At 38.2% G+C, this 17,890-nt stretch overlaps 1 protein-coding gene across 1 annotated transcript in view; it reads right to left on the bottom strand.

Annotated features, from left to right (window-relative positions):
- ASB4 (ankyrin repeat and SOCS box containing 4) overlaps positions 1-13,626 on the bottom strand; it is a 54,078-nt gene extending 40,452 nt beyond the window's left edge. The window contains exons 1-2 of the mRNA XM_027574655.1: positions 13,418-13,626; positions 4,020-4,319 (exon numbers count right to left, since the gene is read on the bottom strand). Of these exons, the coding sequence (XP_027430456.1) occupies positions 4,020-4,319; positions 13,418-13,604 (487 nt within the window). The 5' untranslated portion in view covers positions 13,605-13,626. The remainder of the gene's footprint in view (positions 1-4,019; positions 4,320-13,417) is intronic.
- Positions 13,627-17,890: the final 4,264 nt, after the last annotated feature.

Below are 17,890 nucleotides of genomic sequence, written 5' to 3'. Positions count from 1 at the left end.
TTATGACAGCCTTTTTATTTTAGGACCTGTTTGCAACTCGAACACTGAAAATTTTTGCTTTCTCGAATTCATCTTTCTTTTCTTTGTGGCTTTGGCCTTTGATGCCACGGATCTAAGAGTAAGTTTATCTTTAATGGACTTGCATTCTTCCTCCTTGATTATTATTAGCCTAGTTCATTAGTGGCAGCCTACAGGGAGCCTTCCTTGGCCTCTCCCTACCTCTTTACTCCTTCTCATCTTCAGGTAGTCTCCCTCTGTCAATAGGGACAAAGGGGATAGACAGTAAGCACGTCCTCTGGGGGATGAGATGGTGACGCCTCTGGTGACGCCTCTGAGGAGTGAAAGGCTTGGCAGCTCGCTCTCAGTCTGTGGTTGATGAAGTCCCAATGAAAAGGTAGCAATATTAAAAGTCAATAGTTAAACAAATATATCGTGTCTTAACTTTCTAACAATTTTAAAAATAAAAAAACTTAGAAGTTTAAATTAATGAATTAAAATATGAATTAAAATTAAAACGACACCTAAAAACCCTAAATGTGTAAGTCAGTGTGAGCAGTGGTGATGGCCACGTGCTGTAGGTGGCTCGGTCCCAACTGACACCTACCCCTCCCCCATGTGTCTCTGCACTAGACCCTCCCCTCCCCCGGGCGGGCAAGAAGGAGGGGAAATTGGATGGGTTTTTTTTTTCCCCTTGGATTCCCACAGGTTGAGAAGACCCTGGCATCTTTAAGCTTGTTCTCCTAATCTTTCACCCATGACCTTTCCATCCCTTCCCACTCTCATCAAAATCTCCACCCGTTCTGCTCTTGTTTTTGGCTGATGACTTACTTTGCCTTATCCATTCTTGAGGGGCAAAAGCTATCAGAGATGATCTCCATCTCACCACTGCCACATCTATAAGCACTCTGGCGTTTTAAAGCCATCCTTTACTTTGGTCCATCAGTTAAAAATGAGGATGTATCCAACAGTCTCTGGATTCCACCCCCTCTCAGCTGCTAAGATTTGAACATTTTAGTTACCCTGTCTCGTGCATTTTCAACTGTTGGCTTTCTATAAATCATCCTCTTCAGCACACAAACATTTCCTTTTATCTCCAACTACAGAACACTCTGCTGTGTGTGCCCCCAGCCCCCTTCAGCAATCACACTACTCATGCTTGCACGTGCGGCCAGACTTTTTTGAACAGTTGTCTGTATGTGGCATCCCTAGCTTTTATCCTCCCATTCACACATTATACCATTCAAATCTGGCTTTTACGCCCACCATTTCACCCAAACTGCTTTTGTCAGTGATAATTCTGTCACTTAATCTAAGGAACATATAATTAAATCTCTCAGTAGCCATCGATACAGCTGACCGCCTCCTCCTTCTTGAACCTGCCTCTTTCTTATTCTCTATGATGCCAAAAATGCTTTTGGGCTTTCTCTCACTTCACTTACCAATCCATTTCACTCTCCTTGGCCCCCCTCCATCCTGCTAACATCCTAAATGTAAGAATGTATCAGGTCTTGGTCCTATATTCTCTTTTCTCTCTCCACACTCTTTATCCAAGTGATTTCATTGATTCCCTTGGCTTCAAATACAATCTATAAGCCAACGATTCCTAAACTTACAGCTTTAGTCCAGAGCTCTCTTCTGCAATCCACACGTTTATGTCAAGTGCAACTTGGACTCATTCACTTTGAGGTCTCAGAGCGATCTGAAACTTCTCATATTTAAAACTGATCTGGGGAAACTCACTCTGATTTTGAGACTTAATATAAAGCTCCAGCAATGAAGCGAATAGAACATTAGCAAAAAAAAAAAAAAAAAAAAAAGATAGATAGATCAGTGGATCCATACATATCTGGCCACTTGATTTTTGACAAAGATACCAAGGCAACTCAGTGGAGAAAAAACAGTCTTTTCAATAAATGATGTTGAAACAATTGGATATATAAGATAATGTATCCATGTATAAAAAAGCTGAACTTCAACCTGTGCTTTATACCATATACAAAAATTAACTCAAAATGAGTCAAAGACCTAAAAGTAAGACCTGAAATTATAAAACCTCTAGGAGGAACCATAGGAGAAAATCTTTGTTCCTGGGATTAGTCAAAGACTTCCTAGGTAGGACACATAAAGCATAAGCCATAAGAGGTAAAAATTGATAAATGAATTTATTAAAATTAAATACTTCTGCTCTTTTAAAGACAGGAAGAATGGAAAGTCAAAGAATGAATAAAAATATTTGCAAACCGCATTTCTGATAAAGGGCTAGTATCCAGAATATATAAAGAACTCTCACAAATCAATAATAAGAAAACAAACAACCCATTTTTAAAAAGGAGCAAGAGATAGGAACAGATATTTCACCAAAGTAAATACACATCTGGCAAATAAATACATACCCATACATCCTTGGTCATTAGGGGAATTTTGATTAAAATCATAATAACATACTATTATAAACCTATTCATATTGCTAAAATAAATTTTTCTTTTAATATGACATTACCAAGTTCTGGCAAGGATGGAGAGCAACTGAACTCATGCAATCCTGGTTGGAATGCAAAATGTACAACTAGGTTGAAAAACAGTTTTGCAGTTTCTTATAAATTTATCATACAACCCATCATCCCACTCCCGGGTATTTACCCAAGAGAAATGAGAACACTTCCACACAAGAATCCGTATGCAAATCTTTATGTCAGCTTTTTTTCAAACTTGCCAAAAAACTAGAAACAATCCAAATGTCCCCCTACTGGGGAGCAGATTAATTGTGTTACATCTATATAAGGAATACTACTCAGCAATCAAAGGTCTGATATACTGGTGAGTGCAACCACATGGATGAATCTCAAATGCATTATGCTAAATAGGAAAAAACAGACCCAAAAACCTACATATTGTATAATTTAATTTGTATGACATTCTGAAAAAGACAAAATTATAGAGACAGAAGACAGACCAGTGGTTGCTGGAGGTGGGGGCAAAGCGAAGGGATTAACTATAAAGGGCACCAGGGAACTTTTTTAAGTGACTGTGGTGATGGTTTCATGACTATGTGTTTCTCAAAAATACTGAATTTTACCGTGTGTGAGTTATACCTCCGTAAACTGACTTTTAAAAGACTAATTTTTAAAGATTTATTTATTTATTTGAGAGAGAGGGAGTGAGCGTGCCTGTGTGGGGGGAGGGGCAGAAGGAGCGGGAGACTAGCAGACTCCCCCTTGAGCAGGAACCTGACCCAGGGCTGATCCCAGGACTTTGAGATCATGACCTGTGCTGAAATCTAGTCAGATGCTTAACCAACTGAGCCACCCAAGCGCCCCTAAAAAACTAATTTAGTGATCCTGCCCACATACATGCTTCTTCCTCAACTCTCCCCATCTTAAAAAATAGCATCCCGGGGTGCCTGGATGGCTCAGTCAGTTAGCAACTTTGCACATGCTATTCTCTATACCTGGACTCCTCTTCTCCTTGGCTCCTTTTTTAATGGCTAGCTCCCTCTCATTCATAAAGTTTCAGCCTCACATGTCATATCTTTAGAGTAGTCTATACATGTTATAATAGTTGACCCCTGACATTTTCTTTCATAACACCCTGTTTGGCTCCTTTCCCAGTTTATTATTATATGTTTATGATTTTATTTTGCTAGTAGTTATCTCCCCTACTAGAATATAGCTTCTTGAGGGCAGAAACTATTTTTTTTCAGTTACTTAGCACATTAACTGACACATCATAAGAGCTAAATAAATATTTGTTAAATAAATGTGTAAACTAATAAGCCTCCTCCAATGAAAAAAAAAACAGTGATTCCAATGTGATCATCACTGAATTTACCTGGACCAACACACACATTTATATAGTTATATAGTGTTATATATACGTGTGTGTGTGTGTGTGTGTGTATGTGTGTTTGAGACTTATAAATTGGGTCCCTACTACATTACCTGAAGAAAGTAATGATCACCAAGTTTCACAACCATGAGTGTGCAAATAGATGACAATGTCAGCCACCCAGAAAGGCTTACCTCTCCAAACCAATTGCTTGGCACAGAGAATGGAGCTGGGAGTTGTACAGAAGTGTAAAGCTGTGTGTCCACTTAAGGAGTAGCAATTGAGCTTTGCTCCATGGTCACAGAGGATCTTAACACAATCCAAGTTGGCCATTTCACAAGCCACATGAAGAGGGGTTTTCCCGTTGGGTCTACAGTTGATTGTAGCATTGTGGTCCAGTAGCACCAGAAGACATTCCACGTGACCAAATAAGACAGAGAGATGCAAGCCTGTTGCCCAGGAAGACTTTAATTTATAACTAGGCAACCAATAACCTGAACAAGAAAAAGAAAGAAAGTTTAAGTTCTTGGCCTAGGATTTTTCTGTTTTGTGAGAATTTTTACAAAGACTTTTACTTTGGTCACATTTATAAAACTGGAGGGGGCAGTGATTCAGAAGTTGTAAACTAGTAACCGATGGGTCTGCAAATGTCTAGTTTAGAAGCATACTTGGATATACTTGAGGGGGACAGGCACTCTTGAGTTTCTCTGTTTCTAGTATTTTCCATTACCTGCTTTCTTTATTTACTTTATCCTCCTAGCCTTTCAAGGCATTTGGGTTTGAGACCCTCATTTATGGGATCGCATTTTATTTTACATGGTGAGTTACATGAGACTCTTATTGTTTCAACTCCCAATTATTGTCCTGAATGATTCTGAAGCTGTTAGTTACAAGATTATATCTTTTATTCCATCACAGTTCTTTTGCCCTATAGTTGGTGCTGTTGTTGTCAATCGGAGGTATGAATGTATTTGATGTCTTTAAAAATATTTGTCTTGCCAAGATTTTATTTGCCTGCCTATTGGTTTTTACAATATCTCTTACTGATAAGAAAAACTTAAGGCAACTCACAAATTTTACACAAGATTTTTTTTAATACAAGATTTTTTTAATGATCTAAGGGCAAAGGAAAAAAAAATGTAGGTTAAAAAAAAGTGGTCAAGGGTTAAGATCGGTACACAAAATACAAACTGTGTCCTATACACTAGAACCACATTGCAAATTTGCCTTTGAACTTCCTAGCAGCCAAAATAAATAGGAAAACATGATGTATTGCACAATTAACTATGCCCACAAGCTATATACAAATTAATTGCTCAGGAGAAGCATAGCTGTTCCTAGAACTGAGATCTTAGATAAATTTTTCCCATTAGTTGTTGGAAATGTTCTCTTCTCCCCTTGTCCCTCTCTCCCTCACATGTCTCACAAGCCATAACAACAGAACTTCATAAACCTTCTTTCAGTGTCAATACCTAGAGCCATAGCATTAAGCTTACTATGAGTGGGTAATGGAAAATATGTTCAGAAAGATAAAATACTGATGGCCAGATGAAGATGTAGAGATAACTCAACAGCTTAGAAGAGACTCTAGGGCTGAAACAACAAAACATATTTTAACGTGGATAAATCAGAAGGTTGTTTTTAAGTTATAAAATTCCAGTATACAAGGTAAGTGGAATATGGTTTAATGGTAATTTATTTGAGAAAAGACCTAGGGATTTGAGTTGACAGAATTCTCAAAAGGAGCCAACAGGGGGATGGAGCTGCCAAAAAAGCTTAATCCAATCTTAAGCCACGTTAATAAAAGTGCAGGGCCCAAAACAAAAGGGGTAAAAGTTGTATTCGTCACTGATTAGATGAGGTCAGAATAAATCTAGAATATTGGGAATACTTCTGGGCAACAGTGCTGAGCATCTGGAGGGCGCTCGGAGGATGAGGCCTACATTACAAGCGGGCCTGGCGATCAGGTATTAAAATTCTCTCATTTAAGTGAGAAACATCACACATGTGCTACTCCTGGGTATTTATCCTACAAGTATCATCACTCACGTATGAAATGCTCTTTAAGGGCCACTGTATTGCCCAACTTCCAAGAATACCATCTGCATTGAACTCTGTGAAAAGTATAAAGTTCTCAGGAATTATGATAACCTGGCCTGTGGACAAGAACATGCACCACACTATAGCATTGTTCTTAATGGGTAACGATTGGAAACAATCTCAATCTTCATCAACAGGAGACTGTTTAAAAAAAATGATGGGGCATCCATGCAATCGAATACTATACAGCCATTATAAAGAGGGCAGTTCTATGTACACTGATATGGGAAAATCTCAAGATATATTATTGAGCAAGAGAAGCAGGGGATGACCAATGTGCATAATATGCTATCATATGTGAAAATATTTATCGACACCTCAAACAAGAAACTGGTTACAGCAGTGGCCTCTAAGAACTAGGGGCTGGGAGACAAGGACATAGATTTACTCAACCTTGGATGCCTCCTTTGAGCTTTTAAATTCAATACCTTGTGCATGTATAACTATTTGTAAAAATAAGTGAAATTAAAATAAACTATTGTCCCCCTGTTCAGAGGGAGAAAGATAATTTAGTTTCAAGGCCATATTATAGGGTCGTGTACAATGCTGACTAATCCTGAGGGAATGAATGAACCCAACCTCAAGTTTGTTTTTCTGTAGCCCACAGTCCACCCTAGACACACACATACACACACACACCCTTTTTTCATTCCATTCAGAATTCTAAGGCAATTTGACTTTCCGTCCCTCTCAGCTCTCCCCTTATCCACATCGCCTCTTTAAAAAGAAATCCAAAGTTAATTCACACTAAAGTCTAATGAATTGAGGATTTTTTAAAGTGTGACCCTCTTAGGATTATCCGAATTTATGTAGGAATCTGTATTCAACTAATAGAACTAAGGGCTAAGATACTAATCTGAGACTCCAGACACTGTAAAGAGAAGGTGTTTGTTGATAGGAACTTTTCTCTTGCAGAGACAAATAGTATCACAGACACTCTGGGCTGCAGAATTATCAACCTTGTGCCTGTAATGTGTGTGAATAAACAGATAGGCACACACATTGCATGTGTGTATACCCATTTATACGTTTCTATTTAGCTACGTACATTGAATCTCCGTTCTGAGCAGAGTTTTCAAGCTCTGTGGTGTGCAACCTGCTTTTGATAATGAATGAATCACATTAACACCAATACTTAATCAGTCATTTTAACGCTCAGATTTCCTCAACAAGCAATTTGCAAAGCCAGTCTCTTCTAACTGTCTTGGAAAGAGGCTGGTTCCAGATCTGGAAACTGGAGTATGTTTTGCATGCTGATTAGCAGCAAAGATTTGGCAGCTCTGTGCACCAACTGATTGGAAACTCGTGCCTGCTTCTGCAATGGGAAGAAAAATGATCTCAGAAAGGAAGCAGTAGAGAGCTGATTAAGAAAACACCATTTTGATGTAAAATCAAAGAAAACACAGAATGTTAGCGCTGGGGGGAAGATTATCCAGTCCAAGCCTTTCATTTTCCAGATGAGAAAACTGCCACTTTTTCAGGCTGCTAGAGCCATAAGTCGCCCGCCTCAGTCCAAGCTAATGGACTCAGGATATCTGCAGTGCAGGGTTTCCATCTGTCTTTGTCTTTGTGGAAGCAGAATAGGTTTTAGCGCCAAGCCTGCTTCACAAATCACGAGGAAGGAAAGCAGATCCTGCATTCATCTATAATATGCCACATCTCTGATAGGGAAATGCATTTGCTTGTGGATGTTTTCTCTTCCTCCTAAATTCCCGGTAGCACCTAGAGAATCTAGCCTGCCCCGTTTATTGCATGCATCAGTTGTCCTTAGTCTCAGTCCCTTGCCTCTGCCTGTTCTTTGGTCATAATCATTAACCAGTAAATCAGCCTCGGAGACAGCCAGGTCCTGGGATTCAGCCCACCCCCACCCAGGTGAACTTGTGCCTACGGCTCACCTCTCCTAGATGGAAATGTGTGTAGGGGGTTGGCAATAAGACACCTTTGCTGGTGCCCCTAGAAGCTGAATAGAGAAATAGGAAGGGGACAGATTGTCAGATACAGATCACAGCCCACCGAAGTGTATCCTGAAGCGGCATTGCAGAACTTTTTGGTGGTGGTGTGTATGTGCATCTGTGGGGGGGGGGGGGGAGGATTCTGGATCATTCAATGCCAGGCATAGCAGGGAAGACTTCTGGAGCGAATGAAGCAGCCCATAGCAAGGAGGCTATGTACCGTCACCCCTTGTGCCCTCACACCTTAAAATGAGGCTGCAGCCACAGGTCGATTTGTACCAAGTGCGGGAAGGAGCAAGAGTGTCTTTTCCACCTCACCTACCCACTCTGGGGACCGAAACTGAGGTAAAGCCACCCTCAGAAACCACAGTGAGGCAGCACCAATTAACATGCTTGTGTTGATACCAAAACACCAAGGCATCAGAATTTGTCCTGTAACATATAACCTCCAACAGTCACAGCTTAACCGAACTACAGTTAACTCATCAGGCATCTTCATTTTGTACACTCTTCCTTCTTTCCGGGGCAGAATTATCCCAGGGCTTCAGGACTAGAATGTGATTGATTCTGAGCATTTGTTTTTCAAAGAGCCTCTCTCTGCTCACCTTGGCAGGTGCCAAGCTGCCTTCTGTGTGCTCAGATGGGCACAAAGGCCAGCGGGGGTAATCTGGGAACAAAGCCCCTGAGAGGGTAGTAAAGAAGGCTCTGCCTCCCTAAAACTGTTAGCCACTCACTCTGTCCCCCCACCCAGGTCTGCAGTGCGTGGGCAGCGATGCTCGAAGAGCCCTGCTTGAGCGAGGGGTTTAACTGAGAAGAGACTATGGATCCTCCCCTAGGCAAAAAGCCCACAGAGACTCTCAAATACAGGCCATGTCCACATAGATTTATAGTATCTGCAGTTACTTTTCACCTTCCCCAAACCATGACACATCATCTGTTTATATCATTTCCCCTTCGTATATCATAGATTATCGGCAGGCAGGGGATTTGGAGAGGGTCTTGACAAAGTCTCCGCTTTACAAATAAGGATAAGATTAAGTAGCATAAAGTGCTCATGCCTGTCTCACCGGTACGGACAGATCAACTCAAACTCTGGTCTCCCCAAATCTTTAAACGGCCGTGGGTGATCTGCTGACTGCCCACATCACACTCCCAAACCAACAGCACTTGTGGGCAAAAGTTCTAGGAGGATTTTAGAAATTTTACCCCTACAAAGATATTCCGCATAATTTTGTGTGTGTGTGTGTGTGTGTGTGTGTGTGTGTGTGTAATTAATTAAATCTGAAACCAAAGAGATAGGCCTGAATAGCTGAGTAGAAAGCCCTCCGCCCAGGAAATACGGTAAAGAGAGAAGAGTTAGTGTTTGGGCTATCTTTTGGAAGAAGGGATTGATTCTGCTTCATGTTGGTGGGGATGTACACATCCCTGGTAAACTTTCAGCTAAGCCTGGGCTCTGCAACAGTTATCAGCTATAATGTTGTCTGAGTCCAAAGAACCCCACACATGAGAAGCCTCTGTTATTACAGCCAAAGGTTACACATGCTGCTCGTGGCTGGATTAGCAGACATTTGCTCTGCCTGTGTCCACGTATTTACACAGTCCTGAAGGATTATAGACTAAAGCACAATTCTTGGCTATCTTTTAATAGCTAATATTTTCAGGATAAATCTCAGAGCTCCCCCAGGAGAGGGAAAAAAAAGTCAGCCTGAAATGCAACATTTAAAAGAAAAAAGTTTGAACATCCAGGAAGGGAAAAGAACCCTTCGGATGGTGATAGGAAAGTAGGAGAGCGAATTTCTGGCACAGAGGAAAATGAGGTGATAAAGAGATTATTCATTAAGAGAGTGGAAATAAGAGCTTTCAAGATATTTGGAAGGCAGTTGTTACTAGTAAAGTAGACAGAGTACCTGCCAGAAAGTTTTCCAGCGAAATCACTCATTGGTTATTTTAATTAAAAATATGACTACCAACCAAAGAACCTGCGGCTGTGGGCCATAAACGAAGTACTTAAAGTGCATTACACTGATTAATAAAAGGACTCTGATTAACCTTGCTGACGAGGGAATTTCATACCCAAGAGAGAAGTATGATATTCTGCCTGTATCATTAACGCGCCAAGACTCATACATCTGAAAGAGAATCGAAATATGTAGTTGGAAAAGCCTTTGGAAACAGCTGTACAGATGTTCACGTTTCCAATATAGGAATCACTAGTGAGAACCCATATGAATAGCTTTGGGTTTTCTTACAGATCCTGCGTTCACTCTGGATACTGCACACTTGGCTCATGGGAAACTTTCTATCATGAATATCCCTTGACTTCACAACTACTTACTGCGTGTGGCAGTTAAAAAACTTGTTTGTGTATCTAACTTTTCTTCACGCCATCCCCATTTTAAAGCCGTCGTCTGGTAGATGGAATTTTGCTTGCTTGTTTTTTGCTTTAGAGACACATGTCTCTGCTGTCCTCCAGGGGTTACCCCAAATGCCAGCCAGCATGTTTGTAATGTTTGCTTTCCAAAGTGTGAGAGAGGTTTTTTTTTCTTCATTTAATAAAACATGATTTTATCTGAAGATTTGTTGATGAGGTTTAACATAACTTTAAAAAATAAAACAAGAGCTCTCTAACTTTAAGAATCATTCTTAGGTGCTGGGGCTAGGCGAGACCCACAATTTGAACCTGAGCTCTGGAATTCTGCTCTCTGTCGCATGGGCAAGAGAAGCTACTCAGTGGGATGAGGAAGCAGAAGTGAATTTCCAGATGCTTTGTTCTGCCTTCCTCACAGAATCCACATTATACATTTGCTTACGTGAGTGTGCCAATTAGATGGTGGATTTGGGGGAGCAGTGTTTAGGCCCCAAGTTGATTTCCTCGCCAACAGAGTTCTGAATTGTCTTTCCAAAAATTATGAACTGACTTGTATACCAACTTAGACATACCATAGTTAGGGGAAAAAAAATGTGGTCACTTTTGAAAAATGCTGTATGTCCTGAAAGAAGTAAAAATGGTTTGGGATTAATTGTCCCCCTGTTGATCTTCTGCAGGACAATGAAATGTTGAATATAGATTACATTATTAATTATACAAGCAAATTTAAAGGTCACAGGGTATCTTTTATAGGTTTTAAACATTGTCGTGCTTAATAAGCCACAAGGTAACTAAAACCTGAAGATTCTCACACTTCAAAAGTAAACAGATAACGTTTCTGTTTCCACATCTGGATGCTGGTTATATAGGTTTGTTTATGTTATGAAAATCATGCTGTACACTTATGATCTGTACACTTTTCTGCGTGGAGCCTTTCAAAGGTGCTTTTAAAAATCAAAAACTGCTGCTTAACAATCCAACAGCATTCAACGTCCTAAAAGTCTGCTATGATTTAATAAAGTCTCACAAAGTTTAATCCAACTGCATACCCTTCAAGGCCACACAGAAAAGGGTGTCATGCCTCAGAATTATTCAGAAAGGAACTAACCCTAATTAACTAATTAACCAGTGTAGCTTGCTCAGCCCTACCCGAACAGGGTAGGGAATTCCTTTGTGACTTAAGAAATTGATATAACCACTTAGGTCAACTTTGCTTGGCTAGCAACTAGGATTCTATTTATCACTTCCATTCCTGACTGAAATATTAAAGGGATTGATAATTAGGCTGGAAGACATGTGAAAACGTAGGAAAAAAAACTTGAAGAAGCTTTGAAGAAAAATGAGGCTTTAATCTGGGTTTAAGATTAAAGAGATGGACTCTTATACCCACATTAAACAAAGAGCACATGTATTTCTTTCTGTGCATACAAGCATGTGCTCACGCACACATACACACAATTCCTGTATAGACTCTGAAGATATGACCATAAATCCTTTTATTTCTGTGCATATGTTCACCTGGCATGTATAAGAAATGGAACTTTACTTTTCCTTTCCCAGAGGGTATAATTTGCTGTTTCCCTAATGGAAAGCCACATCCCACAGTCCTAACACTATGAAAACACCCATTACTGTGAATGAATTTTTAGCTCTATGAGGACCATAGGAATCGGCTCATATTGACAGAAAGGATTAAAACTGCATTTTCTTCTGATTCAGGGGTGATGACCCCACTGGAAGCAGGAGAAACTGCACCCTTCTTCCCCGGAGCCTGCCCTAAAACTTCCTTTTTCTCACAACCTTAAAACCTCAGGTGATCCATGCAATTTGGCATGTTTAGGAGATGGGAAAAGGTAGTCTTCACAACTCAGTGTTAAATAAATTACACTGACTTGGACCTAAGTTATTTTCATGGGCATACATGTTAAGCTTAAAAGATACCTTAAAAATGTATTTAGCGTTCAGTCTTTCACGAACAAATCCAGAAGGTTAAAGTAATCTGATTATATGGTATACGCTCCTTCCTTATAACAGAGCCCCATCAACTACTTTTTAAAAAACAAACCTCTTCATTCTCTTCCAGTCAAGGTAGCAATGCCGATTTATGATAAAGCCCTCCAGGAAAAATCATAAACACAGTCCAGTAAATTAATGTGAAAATATATACCATTAACATTAGTTTCTGAAAATTCATGGTGCTGATGATTTATATGTGAACGGAAAGTACTTTCAACATGAAGAAAGAATTGCTATCTCTCTCCAAATAATGTACACCAGACCTTATCATCTATTTTGTTTAAACAGAAATGATGTTGGACATGGTGTTTGTTTGTAGTCTGCTCACCAGATGGCCTCGCTACTCAAGTTCCCCATTAACTAGCTGATTTGGGAAATCAGAATCTGCGTACTTCTAATTTATTTCTGATTTCTTAAGTGTGGGTTCCAGAAAAATCCCTTGATAAAAAAAAAATTCAGTTCTCATTCTTGTTACCCTCGTTCTTCAAAAGGCAGACATTCTGTACTCAGGATATCTACAATTTTGATCTATTATTGTAGTCAAGGAAAAAAAGTTAACTTTTTAGTTTTTCTGGTTTCAGCTTTTTGCCTGAACTAAAAACTCATTAACATGATAAGGACCAGCAAGGTGCATCAAGGCAGAGCCTTACCCATTCATTAACCCTCCAAATGGGGGCAAAAATTCCCTTTTCCAACCAGATAGATACAGAGATGATATATCTTTAAGTGGCTGTGTGAGCATAGAGTTAGCACTCTGTCCCCAAGGCAGTCACACAGTCTGGATTAGATCTTAGCAGTCTGTTTAGCCATAATCTAGAGATGTTTTCTTTATTCTGTGTCATTTTAGGCAGAAGAAAAGTTAGAAATAAAAGCAAAGTACACTAATAAATATGATTGTCCAGGATTTCAAATTCCAGACACAAGGATAGAGAAAGAAAAGAAAAGACAGAAAGAAAGAAATGCAAATATACGCCACCCATGATGCTGTCTAGTTAAAAAGAGAAAAGATTAAATTAGAAATATTTTTAAAATACATACTTAAACTTAAAAGCCAGTAAGAGCTACTGGCTTAGAGTGGGTGACCGACACTGTGCATTACAAAAAAAAAAAAAATCCATTTTCTATCAATTTTATAATCACACCTATAATTTTTTACCTTGTTTATAAGATGCCAAAACCATATTCTCATCTTCAACTTCAAAAACTGTGTCCACATCTATTAGCCTTTGGATTAAAATGGCCTTCAGTTTTCCGAAGTCATTTGACTTTAGAGCCTCAAGGAAATTTCTCTTAACTAACTTGGCCGCTGCAGATTTAGTGATAGGGGTGACGGCGCCTTCCATCCTTCCTCTCTGGAAGCTTTGTTGTGATTTATCAGGAGAGCGGCACCAAGCAAACAGGCACATGCTGGAGAGCCCACAAACTGTCGGCTAATTTTATCCCAAAGTTATGCTGATCCGTTCTATTTATATAGGGATCATTTCAAACTTCAAAATATCCTTCTTGGCTGTCACTGCCTTTTCAGGTCTTTTAAACTGGTTCTATACTCACTGATTCATTGAATAATATATCGTGTCAATAACAAGGAAAACCCTTGCAACACATTTCGGAGAGCGAAATGTCAGTATTATTTCTTAAATGATCAAAGCAATAGTGTAAGATTTAAAGGCTCTTAACGCTTTTTTTTTTCTCCCTCAGTAAAAACATCTGGTGCCCAACTGGAGAACCAGCGTCCTGCTCGGATTAACCAATAGCCAAAAATGAAAATTTGTTACAGTTGCTGATACATGTGCCTCTGGAAACCTATAATAATTTTGTAACATAAACCCACAGAATCAAGCAGAGTTGTACACACTGGAAAACAAACAGAAGGTTTTCAAGTGACCTAGACTTGAAAAATTTCAATGTGGTGAAAGAAAGCAAGGTAGGGTAAGGTGGCAGGACTGTTTCAGATAAAAAGAGACTAAAGAGACAAAACAGCCAAGTGCAATGAGTGAATGAACTTTATCTAACCCTGTGTTTAAAAAACAGAAAAGATTATTGTGGAAATATGAATACAGACTAGATATTACTTCATAATACGGAAGTACTGTTAATGTTTCAAGGCATGGTAGAGGGATTATGGTTATGTAGAAACATATCCTTATTCTTAAGTGACGCATTAAGGGGTGAATTGTCATGATGTCTAAAACTTATTTTCAAATAGTTCAGAATTCAAAACTGAATGTGTATGAATATACACACAAGTGGGTGCATGGGTATGTGTGTACGTGTGTCGGGGGGTAAATAGAGTCAGAGAAAGAAAGCAAATGTGACAAAAAAGTTGGAAGTTGGCAAATCTAATGAAGGAGCTCTGCATGTCCATTATATTATTCTTTCAACTTTTCTATAAGTTTGAAAATGTTCCAAATAAAAAGTTAGAGAGAGAAATAATCAAATTTTAAATTTATAAATCATTAAAAATTAGAAAAAATGATGACAGTATTAATTTGAATGCAGTGAAATCACACCTTATATAGTGTTGATAAGAGTCAAACTGGTGCAAATTTTTCTGCAGAATAATTAGCAACACGAATTTTTAAAAAAATCTTAAAATGATAATAGTATTGGATTCTTGGAATTTACTTAAGGATATAAACATGGATGCATATCATAGTACAATTTTTTAACTTATTCCATTGATGTGCAACCTAAATACAAGAAAGTGGAAAGTGACAAGTCATAAGTATACAGCTCCTAGGATGTTTACAAAGTGAACATCCCCATGGAACCAACCCCAGATCAAGCCACAGCAGTCCAAGTGCGCTTGAAACAATTTTTATGTCTCCTTCCCATCGAAACACTCAACCTGACCCCCAATGACAACCATTATCTTGAATTCTAACACTGTAGATTCAGTTTGCTTGTATTTTAATATTTAAATTTTTTGTTAATTTTCTTAATTTTTAAATCTTCAAGCTTACATAGTATAAAATACTTGACCCGAAAAGAAGAATGGATAAGTGAATGAAAATGTATGTTTGGGTAATTACAGTGTTAATAATAGAAAAAATTTCAGAAGCAATCTCAATGACCAAGAGTAGAAAATTTGGTAAATTATGGCATATCCATATAATGGAATATCTTTTAGTCATTATGATTTAATTAAGTAGGTATATACTTCTTAAAAATATCTATGAGGGGCTCCTGGGTGGCTCAGTTGGTCAAGTGTCTGCCTTTGGCTCAGGTCATGATCTCAGGGTCCTGGGATCGGGCACTACGTTGGGCTCTCTGCTCAGAGGGGAATCCACTTCTCCCTCTCCCTCTATGCTCTCTCACTCTCGCTCTCCGTCAAGTAAATAAAATCTTTAAAAAAATAATAATAAATTAAAAATATCTGTGAACTAGACAATTTATAAAATAGTATGCGTAGTATAAATATCTTTAAAATATCTATGTTCATATAATGTACAAATATGCATATTTATATATATTATATATATTATAGAATTATATACTGTATATATTATATATATACAGTATACACTATATAATTTGTACTATTATATATACTTACATAATTTGTATATATTTATACAATATACATATGTATAAATACATGTACTAAATGCACACATAGAAAAAAGTCTATAAACATCTATTTCCAAATATCATGAGCTTTTATTTCCCAGTGGTAAGATTACATTTGATTTCTTCTTGATCACTTTCTTATTTTTTGAATTCATCTACAATGAGTATACATTACATTCGTGATAAAAAGGTATTTCGGTATATGTATATTTGTAATACTAATAAAGGTAACTTGTTAACTCAGAATAACTATAGAATTGTAGGTTCCATGAAGTAAGGAACTGAATTATTCTTATGTCCTCAGTGCCTAGCATGAATGAATAAATTAATAAAGAATTATTTATTGATTATTTACAAGGTCCTTAGCACGGTGCTTGGTGGCAAATAAATACCACTATTTCTTTGATATCCACATGGGTAACTCAAGTAGAAATACAGCATTTATTGATATTATTGATATGCTTTGTCCCTTTTTGACGAAACTAAAAGGCCAAAAAAAGCATTCCTGGTAGAAGAAACAGAGAGATCCAGGAGTTTTGCGTTATTGGAGGATACTTTTTGCTAGAGAAGTTCACCAAAATGGAATCTATGTAAAATGAAGACGAAATTTCACAAAATGGGGGGAAAGCTCATTTTAAATTCATCTTTAAAAAAAAGGCAAAAGTTATCGGGAACAATTTTTCACCTAATATTTAAGAACATTTAAGTTGACAGAAGCTATGGGTAATTCATAGGACCACAAAACAAATTATTTACTATTTTCAGGGTAAGATCATTTTTCTGATCCAATTTCATAACAACATGAAGCAATACCCTTTACCTTTAGAGTGACTTTTGTCAAACCAATATAAAAAAAAGATCATGTTTACAAGTGTTCAAGAGCTGCATCAGTTTTGCCAAGGGCCCGTCTTCATCGTTTGATATTCCAATGATTTCAAACCCAGCGGCTGCAATTCCCGCTGAAACTACTTATCAAATCCTTATGTTTTCAAACTCTTCTCCTTCAATTATTAACAGAAATAACCCTGCTGAATCCTCATTAGTAAATAGTTTTGTATGTGATTTGGGCTCTCTTACCTTTTCATCAACTTCATGAAATCTTACCTCATTTACAAAATTCGCAATTTTACTTTGCAATGGACATCAGGTAATGATCTGGACATCAGGTGAGATCTGGACCCCACAGTTAAGGATACGTTGTCCGATCTGAGTTTGCCACCTTGTGATCTGAGGGCCCGAGATAATGGACTATCAGTTGATAAGCCCCATAATTCTTAATGGTAATGAAGTTTTAAATCTAACCCTACCTTCCAAATTTTACATTTTTCTGCTTTCAAGAATATACAATGAGTTGAAGGGAAAGGGAGGCAAATACCAGTGAATATTGAAAAGAAAATACAAGATAATATGTAAAATTCTCACATCCTGGTTCACAAAGCAATCCATTCCATTACTGGAAAATTAGGGTCAGTATTTTCTTTGTTACCCTGAGCCCAAATTTCCTATCCATAATTTTTTTTCATTGGGTCTAATTATGAACATGCAATCATACATTTATTCCATTCTCATCCTTAATGAATTTCTAACATTTGAAAATAGCATCCTATCTCTCATCAATCATTTTTTTTCCTTGACTAGTCTCAACTGTTTCTTATCTGGGGTGGTTTTCAGAATTCTCTTGTCCTGCCTGCTCTCTTCTGGATCCTCTCTGGTTTATCGATGAATGCCCTTCTCTTAAATTTGGGGGCCTAAAACGGAACATAATATGCTAGAGGGAGCTGAAAACTAGGGAGTATGATGGGGACACTGGGGGGCACTCTGCTTTTGTTGATATTGTTTTGTGATTCCTAGGAGGCACTTTGCAAGTCTGCCTCATGTTATAGTTGTAATTTCTTCAACAGATACTTATTGAGCACCTACCATGTGCCAGAAACTTATTCTGTGAACTGGAAATACAAAAAATCCCTGCCCTATAGGACTTAGCGTGCCTAATGGATTTAAGTAAAAATGGAAGTCCCCAGACCTTTCCAATCTCCCGTACACCAGAATTGCTCACAAA

This window comes from Zalophus californianus, chromosome 12, assembly GCF_009762305.2.
Source record: "Zalophus californianus isolate mZalCal1 chromosome 12, mZalCal1.pri.v2, whole genome shotgun sequence".
NCBI lineage: Eukaryota > Metazoa > Chordata > Mammalia > Carnivora > Otariidae > Zalophus > Zalophus californianus.
The sequence above is the reverse complement of the archived record's forward strand: the minus strand, read 5'-3'. Positions and strand labels throughout refer to the sequence as shown.